This window comes from Sturnira hondurensis, unplaced genomic scaffold (genome assembly GCF_014824575.4).
Source record: "Sturnira hondurensis isolate 20B ecotype Veracruz unplaced genomic scaffold, ASM1482457v3 Scaffold0000648, whole genome shotgun sequence".
Taxonomy (NCBI): domain Eukaryota; kingdom Metazoa; phylum Chordata; class Mammalia; order Chiroptera; family Phyllostomidae; genus Sturnira; species Sturnira hondurensis.
In genome coordinates, this window is record NW_028073279.1 from 10,383,123 (window position 1) to 10,403,808 (window position 20,686).

Here is a 20,686-nt window from a genome sequence, read left to right on the forward strand (position 1 = left end):
GTTGACCCCAGTGACACGACACACGAGCTGGGAAACAGTTATTCACTTGTCCAGTAAACAACCATGTGCTGTTAAATGCCAGCCCCAGGGGAGGCACTTTGGGATAATGCAAACACCACAGATTCAGGAGCCAGGCATGGCCAGGGCCCAATTCTTTGACTCTAAAATGTCTGAGAGGTACAGTCTTGAGCATGTCACTCAACTGCACGGAGCCTGTAAAATGGGGAGAGCTCTCAACGTTGTTCTGAGGATTGAATCGGGTAACACATGTGAAAACTCTCAGCACCATGTCTGGCACATAGCGAACTGTCAGTAAATGCCAGCCCCCTCGGCCCGCCAGGTCTTATCTCTACAGCAGGATGATAACCTCTGCCTCACAAGGGCTTTGTGAAAATGACCTCACTGGATGTCCACAAAAACCTCTGCAAACTACAAAATGATGTAATAATATTTTTTCACATTCGGTGGGGCGGGGGCGGGGTGGCGATGGGGATAGAAAAAAAAGTGAACAGACCTTTGTTCTTAAGCTCACACCGAGAGAGGCCACCATAGCATGGTGGCGTCGGGACTGACCTAGAGGCGTGTGTAACAGCTGTGGCTCTCGGGAGGTCACAGTAAGGCTCAAGAACTACTTGGAGTAAGATCATAGAGTCTCATGAACCACACTGAAGTTTATTTTGTAGGCACGGAAGCCATGGAATAAGCAGGAGGAATATAAACTCACATATTTGGGGGGAAGTTGAAGGCTCTGGTAGTGCACTGAATAGCTTGGAGAAGTAGAGACTGGAAAAGATTCGCCATGGCTTGCAGAAAGGATTCCTTTCTCACCTGGTCAGCATGATTCTGCCCGGAGCTGCCCCTCTGCTGCCTCCTACACATGACCTTCACTTTGAGTCCCTGGGCCAGTTGAGCCCTGCTGGGTTTTCTTTTGCTCTAATATGAAGACACTACCCAGACATCTTTCCTCTGACCACCAGGGTGGACACCTAACCAAAGCTGGATGGAGTCATATTTTCTCTCCCAGCAATCCAGAATTAGGACACAAACTGATGACTGCTCAACCCAGGGTCCCAGCGCCAGGAAATAAAGCCTCAAAACACTGCTTGAAAACACCTGTGGGGGTTGAGGCACAGGGAGAGACTCCCAGCCTCACAGGAGAGTTCGTTGGAGAGACCCACAGGGTCCTAGAATGTACACAAGCCCACCCACCTGGGAATCAGCACCAGAAGAGCCCAGTTTGCTTGGGGGAAGTGGCAGAAGGGACTGAAATTCGACAGAGCAGAGCAAGCACCATTGTCCCCTCTTGGACCCCTGCCCCCACATACAGTGTCACAACCCAGTGACTGGGTTGCTGCACCCTGATGAAACCTAAGACTCCACCCCTCAAACATAATAGGCGCAACAAGACAAAAAAAATAGCCCAAATGGAAGAACAGGTCAAAGCTCCACAGCAAATACAACTACTCGACAAAGAGATGGCCAACCTATCAGATGCACAGTTCAAAGCACTAGTGATCAGGATGCTCACAGAACTGGTTGAATTTGGTCACAAATTAGATGAAAAAAATGAAGGCTACACTAAGTGAAATGAAGGAAAATGCACAGGGAAACAATAGTGATGGGAAGAAAACTGGGATTCAAATCAATGGAGTGGACCAGAAGGAAGAAAGAAACGACCAAACAGAAAAGAATGAAGAAACAAGAATCAAAAAAAAAAAAACAAGGAGGGGCTTAGGAACCTCTGGGACATCTTAAAACATCCCAACATCCAAATGATAGGGGTAGCAGAAGGGGAAGAGAAAGAGCAACAAGTGGAAGACTTATCTGAACAAATAATAAAGAAGAACTTCCCCAGTCTGGCAAAGGAAATAGACTTCCAGGAAGTCCAGGAAGCTCAGACAGTCCCAAAGAAGTTGGATCCAAGAAGGAACACACCAAGGCACATCATAATTACATTAGCCAAGATTAAAATGAAGGAGAGAATTCTAGAAGCAGCAAGAGATAAGGGGACAGTCACCTACAAAGAAGTTCCCATCAGACTGTCAGCGGATTTCTCAAAAGAGACCTTACAGGCAAGAAGGGGCTGGAAAGAAGTATTCCAACTCATGAAATCCAAAGACCTACATCCAAGATTGCTCTATACAGCAAAGCTTTCATTTAGAATGGGAAGGGCAGATAAAGTGCTTCTCAGATAAGGTCAGTTAAAGGAGTTCATTATCACCAAGCCCTTATTGTAAGAAATGTTAAAGAGACTTATCTAAGAAAAAGAACATGAAAAACATATATAGTCAAATGACAGCAAACTCACAATTATTAACAACCACACCTAAAACAAAAACAAAAACAAACCAAGCAAACAACTAGAACAGGAACAGAACCACAGAAATGGAGATCACATGGAGGGTTAGCAACAGGAGAGTGGGAGGAGGAGAGAGGGGGAAAAGGTACAGAGAATAAGTAGCATAGATGGCAGGCAGAAAATAGACAGGGGGAAGGCAAGAATAGTATGGGAAATGTAGAAGCTAAAGAACTTATGACACATGGACATGAACTAAAGGGGTTCATGTGGGTGGGAGAGGGGGTGGAAGGTGGAGGGGAATGAAGGGGGGTAAATGGGACAACTATAATAGCATAATTAATAAAATATATTTAAAAGATAAAATAAAATAAAATAATAAAAGACTTCAAACTGGTACTGCCGTTCTGGGCTGGTTCCACAGCCAGATCTCTGGCCAACCTGCACCTCAGCCAGGGGACAATGTCACCCCCAATTCTACGGGAAAGGTGACTCATCGCTTTGGGTAAGAGAAAGATTTAGATTAAGTATAGACCAGATGAAGTAAATCAAACTCATAGGACACAGAAAAAGTAAATCAAACTTACAGCATTAATATTTGTGCAATACGTTTGGAGGAAAATCTAAGTATATTTGGTACTTTAAGTACAATAGTGCAATCTGGGATATCAGTTTAACAGATTAGCCTCGTGAGTCCAATTTATAATATATGGTTGAATGACCTATTTTGACTTATGATTTTAAGTTAAGCAGGCAAAAGGATTTTATCAAAATTATTAACATCATTGGAACATTCGAGAAAACTTTGAATGTAGTATATTTTTACCTTTAAATCATCCAATGCAGACAACGTGCTGAAATATTTCAGGGAATGGACTCCAAGGCCAGGGTGACAGGCGTGGACGCCCAGCTCTGCTAGTCACCAGCTGTGTGACCTCAGACAAGTTATTTAGCCTCTCTGTGCTCCTAGTGCCTCACCTATAAAAATGAGGAGAACAACAGTCTCCCGACCCCACCTGGCGCAGTCGTGATTGACTGAGGTAATATTCAGAAAGTTCTAAAACCAGGGCGGGCACAGGATGCCCTACACAAGGATCTGCTGGCATCATTATTAGATTCTATGACAACAACTTGAATACTTCCAAAGTTTTGCTTGCTAGACAAAAAAAAAAAAAAAAGTAAATTAACATATTTGCTTTATAAGCTCAAAATATTCATAGGAGTTTGAGTAAATGAGTTTATAACCGAGATATCTCACACATACACATACCACCACCACCACCAACAACAACTTACATTGACAAGTGTGTCAGCAGAGAGTGGAAAATGAAGTAGTTGCACTGAGATGAACAGACAGGAGAGACAGGTTCCTTTCATCTCAGGCTCTGAGGGGCCCCGATTATGCATCCCACCCTTGGCTTTCTGGAGATACCCCTCTAGCTTTATGATGTAGTCCGCCTGATGGCTCACAGTAGTCTGACTGAGTTTCTGTCATTGTCACTGTGTTGAGCGGAGCTCTGTACGGCTGGCTTCCGTCTGCCAGCTCCAAGCCAGCCTCCCCCTGCTGCTGTCCCACCCAGGCAAGAAGACAGTAAGCAAAGACCCCCTCCCCTTCCCCTCTGAGCAACCTCAGTCAGCACCAGGGAGACAGGCGAGACTACCTTTTACTAGTTTGCTGACTTCGGGCAAAGTACTTAATCTCCTGGAGCCCCCATTTTCTCATTTTTAAATGGGGATTGAAAATAGTGTCAACTTAGACTCACTGTGGTGACCATTTGAAAGTAATGGGAATATTGAATCATCATATTGTATACCTAAAACTAACAGAATGATACATGTACATTATACCTCAATTTTTAAAAAATGCCTCTCTTAAAGAGTGTTTAAAAAAATGGTAACAATTGCATAGGTTTGTGGTGTAAAATATGGCGAGTTAATAAATGTAAGGAGCTTTGCAGTGACTGGTTCCAGTGCCTTTTGAGCACTAAGTGCTAGCTTAGCAAGTGTTAGCTTTTATTACTGCCCTGAATCAACCTGAAAACAGGTAGCTGTGTTTCATACCTATTTACAGGGTTGTGCATCTTAACAGAGTTGAGAAACATTCTTTAAAGAAAAGGAGAAAATACATTAACTATAAAGAAGGTACAGAGCCGGAAGAATTACAAGGGCCAGATGGCTTGGAGCTGTACAGAAACCCAGGTTCAAAAAGCCCCCTGAAGCATATTTTGAAGTGGAAAACCAACAGCTGCCTCCGAGCATGTACATCCTGGAGCACCCGTCAGTCTGCAGTCCATCTGTTTATCCACCCCAGTACCCTACAGTTACCGCGTACGGTGACTCATTGCATTCGATTTCACCAGGCGCCGTGCACCATGGGAAGGTGACAGACTCAAGCTGTCAAGAAACTGTTGGTCTAAAAGGAGAGTCAGGTAAGCCAACAAATCATTTAAAAATGGAGTAAAGAATGCTAACCTGTGAGCTTGCAAGGGACCTATGAGCGCTCAGAGGAGAAGTTATGGAAGGTACGCCTCCCCTCCATAAACGCCTTTCTGGATTGTGTGGTTAAATCTAAAAACAACCTCACTAGCTCCTTGTTACACAACAGGTGTAATTCACATGTATCCGTCTGTTAGGGCTCAGTCAGCCCGGTCATACACAATGTACATGTGAGGAGGGCGCCTGTTTTAGTAGAAATTACCAATATTCAACCGTTTTGACGCATAACAATAGAAATGTATATTCTTCATATAAAATTTATATATATATTATATAGCATATATACATCTTTATTTATATGTATCATATATATCTTTTATTTCCTTTCTGTAACATTCTCAAGAAAACTTTCATTTAAACCATTTAAGAATATTCATTTGTAGTGGACAGAATATTTTCCTTCTTCTGGTTAATACCGGGAACTATGTATTAAGATCCCACGGTGAAAACCAGGTTTATCTAAAGAATTGTTTCACTTTCTAATCATTCATGGTTCTATGTTTCCCTCTTGTGGTAGAAAACAGTATTGTAGTAGAAAGCCAGCATTCCCGCAGCCTGTAACACCGACTGACTCTAGGGGAACCCATTCACCTGGAATACAAGGTGAATCACGTCCCTGGAGTTTTGTGGCGGATAGTGGTGGGCCCTCTATCAAACAAACTCATAGATACAGACAGCAGAATGGTGGTTAGCTGAGGGGGAGGGGGTGGGGGGACCAAAAGGGTGGAGCTTAGTCAAAACACATGGTGACAGAAGATTAGAATTTAGGTGGTGAGCACACAATATAATATACAGACGTCACATTATAAAGTTGTACACCTGAAATTTATATAATGTTATTAACCAATGTTACTCCAATATATTTAACAAAAAAAAAAATTTAAATGAGTCTCAGCATATGATAGAGCCTTAATGTCTCACTGGACAAATACTGTCACCCAGTTCCCCTTATAAATAGCCTTTTAGGCTTGCTAACCTTTTGTCCCTCTCTGCTGAGGTCATAAGAAAATTTTCAGACTGAGTCTTAGGCTGGCCTGTGTGTAACAGCCAGCCTCCGGGGGTAAGGACTGGGTGGTGATACCTCGTCACCGGCTGCCTTGCCCCACCTCCCTTCCTGCCCTGCCTGAGCTCAGACAGTTCTGTTTTAAAGTCTAGGCCCGTGGGCTTACTTTCCACAATGGCCTCTTTGTTTGCCTGTGCTGCTCCTCTACCTAGAATGTCTCCACTTCTTCCTGGCTTCCTTTTCATTATCCTCCAGGACCCTGCTGGAATTTGTCTCCTTGGAAGCTTCCTCTGACCACCCTAGGGCTCCCAATGACAACAAGGCACCCGTCTCACCAGATTGTGATGCTCCTGGGATGACGAGCTCCACGGGCAGCTGGAGGTGGTACACCCTGCGCACGCCCCAAACGCACAGCACAACGCAGAGCAGTGAGAACGTCAGCGTTTGAGGGGTGGAAAGTACTCCCTCCAATATTGTTCAGGAGGAACTGCCGGAGCGAGCAGACTCAAGCAACCACCGCCCCAAAACCCTCATGGGGAGACATGGTATGTAAACAGCAGCACTCTGACCAGCACTTAAGCTACTCAGGGGCAGTTCCCCTTATTTGGGGGCTGGCCGCTGTGGCCTTGTGAGATGAGACAACTGAGAATCAGGCTGATAACACGTCACTGAAAAGTTAAAGTTATACCGAGCAGGCCCCCTGCCCCACCCCAGGCCCCGGGCGTGAAACGCTCTCCATACAAAATACATTACTGTTCAGAACTCTGTAGCCGACCAGGTGTGGAGCATCTTGATAGGTCACTGACACAGCTGAGAAGAGAAGTGAAACTGAGAAGGTGGAAGGTGGCGGGAGGACTATTAGCAAAGAGATGTTTAACGTGCCTGTATTTCCCATCAAAATCCCCACTGCCCAGTGTAGCAGCCTGCTTACTATGACTAGGGGTGAGCTATTAGGCTAGGTAACTGCCCATGCACTATCTTATTATTTCCTAAACACACCTCTACGACATATTATTTTAATTTTACCAGTGAGGAAAGAAAAAAAGAGTTCAAGCAGTTTACGTAAGATAAAACAGGTAATAAACAGCATATCCAGGGATCACTCTCAAGTCTGTCAGACACCAAAGGTATAATGCAATAAAATTCTTATGTAAAAGAAGTGATTTTGACATCCTGCTAACCTCAAAATGGTGTGGTGGCTTTACTTTTTGGTTATTCTTTAGCCATCTGAGCTTTGGACTTTGAGAGATGCTAGATAAAACTGCACGTTGAGATTTGTTTTGGCAGGAGGCTGACATGAGTCCACTGGGTGACTCTCCTAAAACGATTTCGAAACAACCCTAATAATTCACCGTTGGGGTGTACCTTGGAAGTAAACCTTTAATGCCCGTTATTTAATTGTCATTAAACTCCCTGGTAGGGCAGGGATTAGAATTAATCCACTTAACAAGTGAGAAAACTGGGTTTTAAATCAGGTAAGCAAAATACATGATACTGCACAGTGAATTTGTGCAGTATCATGTATCGCAATCCTTCAATCCCATATTTGAACCCTTCAATTCCAACCCATCACTGTTAACTGAAGTGGTTCAGTAAGATTCAGCAAGCCATAAAGTCTTCCTTTTGGTGTTACGTCAAGAATCTACGGAAGCACTGTGGATCACAGAGTTCTGGAATCTTCTCATCAGCTATTACCATTAGTATACTTCTACGTAGGACAAAAAAGGTATTAGCTATATGCATTAAACTAGTCACTGCCTTGCCTCTACCCTCACTTCTCTCTTCATTAAAGTTCCCTTGGTTCCTCTTTATCATTGTGCATTTGCCTCAAAAATCACCTCATCTGGGAAAAGAAGATATCCTTGTTCTCTTCCCAAAGTGGGGTTGGGTGGCCCTGTGTTCCCACGATTCCTTGAATAACTCCTCTCATTCAGCTGTAAGTGGGCTGAAGGGTAGCTACCCCCACCCATGTCCCCACAGATATGTTCACCTAAAACTTGGTAATATGACCTTTGCAGATGAAATTAAGTTAAGGATCTTGCAATGAGGCCAACCTGGAATACCCAAATGGGCCCTAAATCTGATAACAGGTGTCCTTAAAGGAGACAGAAGAGGAAAAGACGCACAGAGAAAGCCATGTGAAGGTGGAGCCAGAGACTAGAGTGAGGCAGCCACAAAGCCAAGAACACTGGCAGCCAACCAAAGCTGGAAGGGGCGAGGAAGACTTCTTCGCCAGAGCCTTTACAGGCCAATATTTTGGTTTCAGACTGCTGGTCTCCAGACTGGTGAGAAAATACATTTGTGTCATTTTAAGTCACCCAATTTGCAGTCATTTGTCAGCAGCCAGAGGAACTAATATTCTAATCCCACCATGTTCTTCTAACTACCCATGGACACTCCTCCACTAGCATGAGCACCCTAAGACTTTGTCTTATTCGCCTTTGCACCCCGACCCCCTCACACAGTGCCTGGTGCATAGAGAGTGCTCCACAACGCTTGTTGCCTGAACAAACCCGGGTGGTCCAGGAGGCATTGCCAGCAGACGTTTCTTGTAGCGTCCCATCTGGGACATGACATTGGCCTGGGCCCATGCTAAAATATCCATCTTCAACTACCTACTGCTGGCTCACGACTTCAACAAGATGAAGGTCTGATATCAATGGGCCTGTGATTGAGACTGACAGCAACTGTGAACCTCTGCCTCCCAGGTCAAGTTCAAAAGAAACTGTATGGACCAAGACAGGTTAAGACATCTAGGTGGTAGGGGTTGTGGCAGACATGGAAGACGACCTCTGCCCTCCAACAGCATCAGCATTTGTAGTAATCATAATAATTGCTAGAATCATCAGAATCTTCTGTTTACTAAATACAATGTCAGGATGTATGATAAGTGCTCCACAAATTTTACTTCATCCTCACATGGATCTTCCAAGATAGATGTGATTATTGGTCTTTCTATACCAAATCTACATATGGGGAGCTGGCTAAATGTGTGCAAAATGTTTTCTCATGGGTTCGACCACAGAGAGCTTGGTGTCAGCTGTGCGGCTCAGCTCAGGGAGGCAGTTTGTCTTTCATGACAGGTGCCAACCATACTCCAATTCCACCTGAGTTTCCTACACTAATTTTCCTTTCTGTTTCTTTTTTCTTTTTTAATGGATTTCAGTTTGCTCCACAGAATGCATTCCTCGAAGTCCCATAGAGGCGGTGGAACATAATAGTTTTCCTACTAAAGCAAAAACTCTTTCCCCATCTCCACCCTGTTACACCATCCTAGCTCCATTTTCTGGCCTCTGCAACTGTGGGGCAATCTCGTGGAGTCAGGTGGGCATAGACCTCACATCCAGGTTTCTGGTTCTGTGGCTTAGAATTGACAGGACTGTCATCTTGGGTCAGGGCCACTTTGACTGCTTGCACACGATGTCCCCAGGCCACCACAGGCGATGGCAGAGGAAAGAAGAGGCCAGAACCTCCTTCAGCATGGGGCAGTGGACTTGAACAGTATACAATACAGTAACTCCTTTTAAAGATATGCCAGAGTATTTTCATTTAAATTAATGTTGCTTCTTTCAAAACAATCACCTTGTGAAGCAACGTATTTACTCAAACAATGCTGGCGTGGCACCAACATTTCTGGAACTCCTTTTCGGGCGACTGTCTTTACGGTCTGTGGCAATTTCTCTGAAAGTCTTCAGTCATAACAAATGTCATCCTTGGAGAATAGATTTAAACTTTGGAAAGAGACAAAAAATTGGTTGGAGCCATGTCTAATGAATAAAGTGGGTGATCAAATCTTGTTACATCGTTTTAGGTGAAAAATGAGGCATGACTATAAAATAATGTGACTGGTTTTCCTAGGTGACCCATAAACCGACTGGCTGAGAAATAATTCCCATAGAGGGGTTTTGAAATGCTCTGCACACTGGACGCATCGCTGGAGCAAGTGTCCCACTCCCAGGGTGGTGATTTGGCAGGAGAGAAGACTAATTTGGATATATAAGTTCAAATATGTTTGCAAAAAAGGAGATCTGATTGCTTATACTCATGAAAATGAAGAAGCTATTCTCCTGGAGAAATTTCTCCTCCTTTCTTGACAGCCTGGTCTGCTCTGGACTGCCGTTAGCTGAGAAAAACAGACTCATCTCACGCAGAACGCCTTCTCGGGCCAGACCACCCACTCAACACATGGCCCCACCGCAGGCCGGGGCAAGTGCCCCTGCTCTGAACCCCTACACCATCTCTTTTCCTTTAGGTATTAGTTCTTATAACAGATGGGGGTGGATATTTTGTGTGTTTGTCGGTATTCTCCCAATCAACCTGTCTCCTTGAGAACAGGGTCACTTTGTGCTGTGCGTCTCCAGTGCACAAAACTGGGCACCCAGAAGCCTGGGACACTAAATCCTGTTCCAGACACAAACCCTCTGCCTTTGCTTCTCATGCTTCCGGGGTCTTCACTTGCTAAATGAACTGCCTCTGCCTGGCAACCAAAACTGAACACTCAGTCCGTGTAAAATCCATCCACATGAATTTATAGAGACCTATGGCAGAGTAGCGGTTGCTCACTTAGGCTCGAAAGCACAGGAGAGCGAGAGGGATGAACCGCTAATGCAGTGGGCTTCTTTTAGGGTCACAGAAATATTGTAAAGTTCGATGATGATCACGGTTGCACAAATCTATAAATACACTAAAAAATACTGAATTGTACACTTTAAATGGGTGGATGGTGTGCTATGCAAATTATATCTCAATAAAGTAGTTTATTTGAACAGTCCGCCACGATGGGAATATTTTTGCCTTGGTTGCTTTCTAAGATGGAGGTTAAAATAAATGATAACCAAGGTCTCTTTCAAAAACCTACTTAGGTTTAGAAAACTAAGTTTCTGTTTTCTCTCTGACTACATCACTCAAAAATGACTGAGTGGTTTTCACCGAGTTTGGAAAGCACATTCAAGATAGCGAGGACCGTCAGGTGTCACTCAACATCAGTGCTCCCTTTCCTTTAGCTTGATACCCACACTGTTCCCCCTGACACACAGCACCCAGAATAACACGGACATCTCCTAGCTTCCCTTGCTGCTAGAAGAAGCCTTAGATGTGCAGTCTCTGAAAAAAGAGTGCCTTGCTTCCTGCCTCCCATCCTAAAGGCCAGACTGACCCTGTGATGGCAGGCAGCCATCTGGGATCATGCAGGTGTGGGCAACAATTAGGGGAGGCTGAGTGAGAAAAGAAATGTGGGTCCCTTTATATAACGGGGCCACCACGTAGGCCCTGGTGTGCCCACACCCAGTCTACCAGAAAAACCTGTTACTATGCACACCTGTTTTGCTTAAGTAACTTATTTTGAAACAGTTATAGCAGCCAAATCTACATTTTAGCTAATAATAAAATTTGGTTTTCTACACCCAAACGGATTCCGAAGTGTGTGGCATCGGCACACTTCTCATGCCATGGCATTAGTGTTACCACCGCCTCCTTGGAAGGCAGACCACTGTCCGACCAACGGTTGGCAGCAGTCACCAGAGGAGCGTCGGGTGACTGCTGCTTCCACAACACGGAAGGGAGCTCAGGCAAGGACGAGGCAGCCTGCACAGATACGAAGGTTACAGCTCGGCTACAAGATCTTCTTGCAATTCAGACTCTGGATTGCAAACACCACGGCTGGTGACTGCTCCACGTATAACGATATGTACTTATCGGAAGGAATTTGAGGAGCCTCCCCTGGGGAAGAGCCATGTGTTCAATGAGTGGCAAGAAGAACGGGCATGATTATCTGCACAGCCAAAGAGGTGGCCCCTGGCGTTTAAGGACATGTGTATTGGTTTACATATTTGTTTTCCAATGTGGTACTTTTCTAAGAGATTTTAAGGGTGATTTGACTACACTGAAGTTTCACCTTCTGCTCTAACGTCAGAGTCCATCCCACGGGAAGATGTGACTTCCCAGTATTAACTAGATGACTGCAAATGACTGCCATCCAACTCCCAGGAGGCCAGGTGGTCCCAGCATCATATTCCAGCAGCTCAATTTTTACTTTTTGTGCGAATGATCGAAGGAAGAAAAACAGTCATGTCTGGACGTGGATTTTGCCTCTGCCTTCACACAGGGATGCCATCACGTGGTTTCAATTCGATCTAATTGTGAGACAGTGACTCCAACCCAAGTGGCAAGGTCATGTCTCCTCTCCAAACGCTCATTTACCTGAAACTTCCCCCGCATGGCCGTGTCCTCGGCCACTCCCAGTGGGAACGTGGTATTAGGAGCCCAGTCCCGGGGTGTCTGTTTTCTACTGTCACCTCTCACATTCTAGGAACACAGCAGGCAGTTCCCAGTCTCTTTTCCTGACTCTGTGACCTGTGACACCCAAAATCTTTGCTGCAGAGGAAATAAAGTAATGCATGCGGAAGTACCTTGTAAAATATAATATACGAGGTGTGTTTTAAGTGAGGTTAATTCTTGTAGAGTGTGAAACAAAAGTATAAAGTTGGCGGGTGGGGGGCCCCCAACCTACCTCTTCAACATGCTCTGTCCCCTCACCTTTGGTTCCACCTGGGACACTCTTTCTCCTCTCCCCCTCCAGGTCTGGGTGTGGCTATCACTTCCCTGCTCCCTGTGCCTGAATCAGCTGCACCTCTTTTCAGCCTTCATAGCCTGCCTCGCTCACCCCCATCACGGCTCTGACTGCATCCCTGCTTCATCCCAGGAGTCAGCTCTGTCCAACCGGCAGGCTCATCCTGCGCTCCCTGCCAGTGTCTGTGGTCTCGCACTGATGGCTACTCGGCGCACTGACTAAGCCCTCTGGGCTCACAGAGTGTAGGAGCCATTTCAGTTCATTTCAGCGACAGGTGCTTACAAGCGCGCTGGGTCTCCATATAAGGGACTAATATTTGATGGGAACCGAATCCATACCCCCAGATGCTACCACACAGTGGTCCAGGAGGGAAGCACTCCTTGGGCTGAACCAATCACACCCAACAGCAACCTAAAACAGATTCACAATTAGTTGTTAAAATAAGTTGTTTTCTATAGGAAAACAAGATCTCACCCTCCCTACATGCCATTAACACTGGTTTAAAGGGAAGAAATGAAACTTAAATCTGGGAAGATTCATATAACATATGGATGGTTATATCGACCCAGGGAGTGCACGCTGGTATTTTGCAAAATCATTCTCGGGGATTTCTGGCAAACTCATCAGACTCGTTTGTGTATGAAAAGCTCTGAAAGTCCAACTTAACACTGCCCAATCCAGTTTTCCCCAACTTTTAAGCCGGATATTATAACAACCCCCAGAGCTGCCTGCTTTGGGATACACGTATGTATGGAAAAGATCACACGGCTGGAACACCAGAAGACCAGGGTCCAACTCCACCGTTACTACCAGGTTGGGCGAGTCAGCCAGTCTTTCTGTACCGGTACTTGTCTGCCACATTACGTCTTTTCAGGAACACTGGGGTACTCAGGGTACAACACCCTTACCAGGTGGATAAAGGAAAGAATCCGTTTTCACTATGAAAACACAACGTTCAAAATGTCTGACACTCGTGATCAAACCTTTATTGGCTTAACTGGCAGTCCCCAGGGTGTTTATTCAGGGCTCGACTCACCACTTCTATCTTCACCTCAGAGACTCCACTAATTAATGACTGGGAGAAGCACTGGGAAGGGGGACTTCCAAAAATTAAAGTTTAACAAACAAACAAACAAACAACTGGCATTCACCCTCCCCCAACAACATCCCCTAGGGCTGCCCCTTTCAGATTTTCTTCCCCTTTGGAGGATGCCCGTGAGGAAAGTCTTGGCCACCTAAAGCCCTCGGTGAGTCTTCAATTACTTAAGGCACTCCGTAGCCGTTTGTAAAAGGTGGTTTCCAACTTTGAGTACAGCTTCAAAGGCAATGGAATGCTGGGATATGTCTCTGTGGACTTCATTTAACGGAAAATGATTGGATTAGTTCAAACCTTCCCAGTCCACTTTCTTAAAGGTGTAGCCCACTCAAATCATTCGCCTGAAAGCTCTTTGAAAGTCTGAAAGGGGCCAAATATGCCACTGCAGCACAACAATTATTCTGAAGGCATTTGAGAGAAAGCATTTTCTGAACTCCTTTATCTGCCTAAAAGCAGTGTCCTTGACTGTCACCAATCCCTTCCTGGAGACAGTTTCTAGAAACCAGGGAAGACTGGCTCTGCTGACCACACCACACCTACATAGATGCTATCACTATCACCAACATATACCATCCCACATTCTCTAAAGGTCTTCTTTTTCCTGAAAGTCATTTGTTTTTTCCATAAGGGCCCTTTTCTCCCTCCCCTCCACCTATTAAAATAGTGTATGTAAGCCTACATTCTAATTGCTTCCTTGAGTCTCAGCTTTCTGTAAACTTCTACAAATATCATAAGTACGTGACAAAATCCTATCTTTTGTTACCACTCTGTCTCTTGACAGTTTAATTAATAGGCTCCATAAGGTTATGGAAAGATTTTCCTCAAGTCCAAGAGAACAAATTTATTTTTAACATTTGATCAGTGTTGTTTAAACCTCTTATTGTGTCAAGATAAATTTGTAATATACATATAATACACTATATGTATCGCTGGGGCCCTTTGTACAATGGAAATTTGCACACTTGTTTATTTGGAATGGAATTGTACAATGTGAAATGACTACATGTATCTACCTTTTACTTCGAACTCTTCCCCTCCCTAGATGGCTCTTCACAGAGACGTCCGCACAGCTCACTCCTGCAGTTCATTCGGGTCTCTGCTCACCTCAGGTTTATCAGGTTTTCCCAACCTGCACACTCAAAAGACCGCCCACCCTATGATATGCTCTCTCCTTTACAATGTTTTAGTTTTCCTCATAGCATTTACCATCTTCTGATACACATGTTGACTTACCACACCCCTTCCAGCTGAACCCCACAGCTCCATGCCAGCAGAAACTGCTCCTGTTCACTGCTGTGTCCCTAGTTCCCAAAACAGGGCCAAGCACACAATAGGTGCTCAACAAATATTTACTGAATTAATGATCACTCTTTCCTAATCTAATCTTGCTTACCAATGGGACCTTTCCTGTGCAAAGGGAGAATGTTCTTCTTTTTGGTCTTTAATAATCCATGGCTATCAGATTTAGTGAAGAAAAATAGAACAGGAGCCCTGGCCAGGGGGGCTCAGCTGGGTGGTGCATGTACCATTGCTCCCCACTCTGGGCGCATGCGAGAGGGAATCACCAATAGGTGCTTCCCTCTTGCATGGATGATTCTGTCTCTCCCTGTCTCTCTCTCCAAAAGCAATGAAAAAAATGCCCTCAGGTAAGGATTTAAAAAATGTTAAAAAAAAAGAAAAGAAAGAAAACTCCAAGTTTTTAGCAAGACCATTACTGAAGCCAAGAAATAGAAACTCTTAAATTTTACTTAAATATTTCACATAACGAAGATTTGTGGCTAAGTGCCCAGCTCTAAAAGGTAGTCCTGTCTGTCCTTCAAGACACTTTGCCTTTCTGCCGTGTCCCCGTCCTGGGCAGTGGGCCTTCTGTGTGCACACTGTCTACTCTTCAAGACACAACTCAATTTCCATCTCTTCTTTCCCCAGGTCAGAATGTTTTCTCCTTATTTGCACTTTCTCTAGTTCTGCTCTTTACATGTGTATTTCTTGTGTTGTATCTCCCCCAAGAGACTGCACATTCCTGAATGGAAAAAGACAGTATCTTATTCATCCCATACTGAATGCCGGTTCAACATCAGAAAGCACACACAAGGGGAGAACAACCATTCATAAGCCCATCGTAATTAAAGAACGTTTTTTTTTTCAAACATGGGAGTCATAGCATGTTAAAAAGGGATCCAAAGATGTTTCTCTGCCAAGTCACCCCCGCCCGAAGGATATCAGATTTTAAGTATGAAAAACAAGAGGCCTCCAACTAACACCCAGACCCTAACACTCAGAGCCCCAGAACACGCTCCCTCTCACTGAGTGTTCTGTCATTTCCTTCTCAGAACTAAACATGTCCTTTCACTTGTGTTTGCAGCTGGGCCTCATGAGAGTTCAGAAGAGAGTGATCCAAGCCAAATGGGACACAGTGGAAGTTCTTCCACTTAAGATAAAGTTCTCAAAGCCCCAGGGGTTTGGTCTGAGAACCCGAGACCTTGAACCTCTGGGTCAGGTATTTAATACCCATTTAATGCAAATACCTGACACCAAAAGGGAATCGTTTGTTTAGTACTGGGGTCCTTAACTCTGACTCCTTAGGCCCACGAGGTCCTCCGGAGGGGATGTAATGGGGTCCATGAATTTGAAAGGCAAAACAAACCAAAACATCTTTATTTTCACTAACCTCTAAACAAAATGTAGCATTTCCTTTAGTTATGAATGCAGGCAACAAACCAGTCTTTATTTTTTATTTTTCTTATTACCACTGCTAATACTACTGCTGCCTGGGACGTAATCATCAGCAGAAATCACAGGTATTTTCATTTCATAGTGCAATTATCTCAAAATATTGAGATTGTAGATACCTCAAAATACCATCTATACTTATCACTGCTCTAATGTAAGACAATACTAGACCATCCACCGAACCTTGTTATTTAGTATATCAATAACAAAGACTATATCTTGCTATGTTACAAATTTGGTTAATATTTTAATAATCGTATTTCAATATAATTTTATTTCCTTTGCAATCCTTTGTACTTTTTTTAAATGAAATGATTCTGAGAAGGGGTCCCTAGGTTTAACAAAGGAACCTGTGACACAAGAACCCCTGTGAATTGATGGAAGAGAACATGATTCTTCCCAAGTTCCCATAAAGGTATTTATTTTATTTTGCTGAAGATGATAAACTATCCTTCAAAATATCTAAACTTCCATTTACTTATGAATTTGAACTTTCCCCTAATCCTAACACTGGTCATTTGCAGATCTTTGAACCCAAGAGTGATCTCGAGAGACCAGGAACAGTTTGAACCAGGGAGTCTGCAGTGGGAATCTCTTCGAGTTTTCAGTAACAGGGGCCAATAAACTCCTTTTTCAATTGGCCTAATCCAAGTTACGTTTTTGCCACTTGTACCCAATCGGGTTCTGACCACCCTGAATCCCTCTATGCTGGAACCAATGAGGATTAGAGGGTGGGAGACCATGCTGACAGCTCTGGGTGGTGGGGGCCGGGGAAGTGTTAGTATCTGCATCAGGTTGAGTTGGCTGACTCAGTGTCCCCATATCAGCAGAACGTGATGGCCTAAAGTCCTGTCCCCAGGTCCAGCAAAAGGTTTCTTCATACATGTCATCCAAACAGCTTCCAGGTGAGAAGGAGCAGCCATGTTCTTTTAAACGCACTGTTTCACCTGACCCTGACAAGAGCTTCTCTGGGTATGTACTACCACTCCCAACCCTTACACGTAAGGGGAATAGAATCACAGAGCAAACAACTTGCCCAAGAGAACCATCCTCAACTCCTCTGATTTTTATTCCGCCTAGAATTCCTCTGCCTTGGCAACTCCAGCTAAGTTCAGCTACCACCCTCTGTGACGCCTTCCTCACTTACCATCCTCTCCCAGGTGTGGCCCTCCGTGCTCCTGCCCCTTTGGAACCTGGCACGTACCTCCATCATGACCCTGAACACACTGTGCAGTCTGCTTATTCTTGTCTACCTCCCCTACTGGACTACCCATTGCTGAGGGCGAGGATATTTTGTATGCCAAGTACTTAGCCCAACATCTGATATGAAATCAGCACATAATAAATGTTCAATGAGAATAAACTTAAGTGCTGGAATACACTTCACAATTCCAGGGAACTGAACAAGGATTCATTGACTGCTACGTGGCCCTAGGTACTGCAGATACGGATAAAACACAAATCTACCTTAAGGAAGGCTACTCTCTAGTTGGGGAGTGTCACATGCAAACAGAAAATTTCACTGGGTTTGATTAGTCTATTCTAGAATTATAGGCCTATGGGAAAAGATCACTTAATGGGAGGAACGGGCACAGAGGAGTTGTTGGGGAAAGGTTTCTGAAGATGCTATCTGAATTTAACCATACCAGAAAAGAAGGAAGAGCATATTTAAATCCATGGTAAGGCGTGGGGCAGGGGAGAGAGACAGAGACAGAGACAAGAGACAAAGAGACAGACAGAGAAAATAAAATCAGAGGGCAGCAAGCTGAGGACAGAAACCTAGAGAATAGCTCGGGTGTGGGTAGGGCAAGCAGTCCAGGAAGAAACTCAAAAAGTGAGTAGAATCAGGAGAGAGTGGTCAAGAGAAAGAAATGAGAACTCTAAAAGAGTACAAGGTCAGCAGTGACAAATGCAACAGGAAACTCGGACAAGATAAGGCCTAAAATGTGGTCACTGAATTTAGTAACCAGAAAGTCAGTGGTAACCGGGCTAGACAAATTTTAGTAGAGTGGTGGGTGAAGCAGAGTCAGATGGCAGTGGGGTCGGGAAGGAACAGGAGGTAAGAAATCAATGATGGTGAATGCAGACAAGTTTTACAAAAATTGGCCAAAAGGGAGAAAGCAATGGAACAGTTGCGAAAAGGTGATAAGGTTCGGGCGCAATTTTTTCTCTTAACTGTTTCCTTCCCACCCCACACAACTTGCCAAATAGTCCATTTTCCTTTGGACCCTAAAATTCTTACTATGCTATAAGCTTTTAAGGACGAGCCTTGGGTCTGAATCACCTTTTTATTCTATACATTTCTCAGTTCACAGCTCAGTGTTTGTTGAACAAAGGAATAAAATGCAAATTCACCACAAGGGATAAGGAAGTAAAGGGATCTACTGGGATATAGCTAGTTTGTTCTTTCAAGAGAATCTGAGGTTGTCTGGAAACTCAGGAGCATGAAGAAAACAAATCCAGACAATGTTTGACCCAGGGAGGCAGATGGAGATTAGACCCAACTTAGATGCTGGAGACCCCTGAAGAACAGATCTTTAGATTTAAGGGTTCTGTACTGCATTCTCAGCGCTGCCCTGACCGTTCCTGCCAATTATTTATCTTGCCTAAGCCCCCCTATCCTCCTCCGAAACTTGAAGACGCCCATAATAAGCACCTACCTCACAGGGCTGCAGTGGGTTAAGTGAGATTCCACAAGGGCTTCTCAGGGTTTTTGGCAAAATGACACTCAATACTTTAATAAGAGAAATAATGTACTATTATAGTGAATTAAAATATTATTAAAGGGAATGAGATTCAGAAAACTTGATAAAGGTCAAATCTTATTTTAAATATAGAAAACTTGTTCTTTAGAAAAACTCGTTAGAAAACCTTTTATTAAAGTGAGTGAACAATCAGCTCCCATTTACCTATTTCATAAATGCATTTTTTCCGTATATCAGATTTACTGCAAATTCTATTGCAAAGTTTCACCCATCCGAGTGAACCTGCCCCATTGAGTTAACGTTCCTTAGGCGGGGAAGAGACCCAAAGTGTTGCATTAACTTCCTGGCAGGCCACCACCGCTTGCCCAAGAGCACCTCGGGCTATGCAGTTTCTGTTCCAATGAGAATTCAGCTCCAGGCCCCTCTGTGGAACAGATCCAGAAACACCGCTGGGCAAAGACTACTACTAACCTTTTCAAAAGCCGGCTCCCCAGCAACCAAGCCGCGCAAGGGCAGGAGCTCCGTCCCAATGCAAACCAAGGGGTGGGGACCAGACTTCTTAACCCTCTCCCGTCTCTGCAGGCCTGACACACTAGGGGGCCGGGGCTCCCGCCACCCCGCCCCACGACGTCGGGCTCGGAGCCCAAAGACAGCGGCAGCCCCAGACCAGAATAGAAGGCAACCGGGGATGCAGGCGAGGGGTTCTGAGCAAGGCGGCGCCCTCTAACCTTTCCGGGTTAAGGCGACTGCACTCCGCTCTGTAACTGTATCTTTAGTCGGGAAAGGTTCACGTAAATGTCAGAGGCCCCGGGAGGGGAGAGGGGAGGGGCGGGAGGCGGAGGCAGGCTCCCCAAGGAGCCCCGCTCCCCCACCCGCGCCTCCCAGCCTGCAGGGAGTCGGGGAAGCAGCTCCGGGGGACGGAGTGGCCATTTCCCCACAGACGGCGATCCCCTCCGGCCCTCAAAGCCGGCAAGAGCGGGCGCCGAGCGGCTGGGGGTGGAGACTGGGGCGGCAGCGCACGGAAGAGGCTGGGACCAAGCCCACGCGGAGGCGGGTACCGGGAGAAGACGGCAACCGCACGTAGCGCACGGCCCCGCGCCCGGGAGCGCGCCGCGGAGGAGCCGGCGCGCGCCTTACCCCGTTGGCGGCGGCGATGCGGACGATGAGCTGGATAGCTTCCTTCATGTAGAACCTGCCGTCCCCGCCCACCACCAGGGTGGCCTCCTGTCGCAGCGCCGGCTCCACCGTGGAGATGATACTCTGGATGAAATTCTCCGCGTAGTTGGCGTTGCTCTGGAACACCTTCACCCGCTTCCGCAGCCCGCTAGTGCCCGGTTTCTGGTCCGGGTACGCCTGGGTCTTAACTGTCACGATCTTCACCATGTTGGCGACTTGCTTCCTGGAGCCGGAGCGGACTCTGCTCACCGAGGGGCGGCCGAAGCACTGGCTGCAGCTGTTCTGGGGTGACGGCGCAGCCGGGGTCGGGGCAACGTTGGCTCTCCTGGCCGCGCTTGGCTCTTCTTAAAGGGACAGGGGACAGGGCCCTCCCTCCACCGCCTCCAGGCTTCATTAGAGGTGGGTGGAGCCTGTTGGATTTACCCTAACACCCCCACTGCACCCCCCCCCCCCAAACCACTACAAAATGAAACCCTCAACTCCTCCCATAAATGGGAGGGCAGAGCTTGGGGTAGGGACCGGGTCATAAGGACAACTTGAGGTAAGGTGAGAAAAATACAGAGCATAGCGATTTTCTGTGGTTTGATTATAGTATCATATGTAAATAATTATCTGG

At 45.5% G+C, this 20,686-nt stretch overlaps 1 protein-coding gene and 1 long non-coding RNA gene across 2 annotated transcripts in view; both read right to left on the bottom strand.

The window, feature by feature from the left end:
- Positions 1-20,457, bottom strand: part of PGM1 (phosphoglucomutase 1) — a 58,340-nt gene extending 37,883 nt beyond the window's left edge. Inside the window, exon 1 of the mRNA XM_037043447.1 lies at positions 20,032-20,457. Within this exon, the coding sequence (XP_036899342.1) occupies positions 20,032-20,277 (246 nt within the window). The 5' untranslated portion in view covers positions 20,278-20,457. The remainder of the gene's footprint in view (positions 1-20,031) is intronic.
- On the bottom strand, positions 734-17,605 carry LOC118985116 (uncharacterized). The gene is made up of 4 exons (XR_005066060.1): positions 17,595-17,605; positions 13,973-13,980; positions 11,097-11,102; positions 734-828 (listed from the first exon to the last, which is right to left on the bottom strand). It is a non-coding gene; the product is annotated as an uncharacterized LOC118985116 (long non-coding RNA).
- Positions 20,458-20,686: the final 229 nt, after the last annotated feature.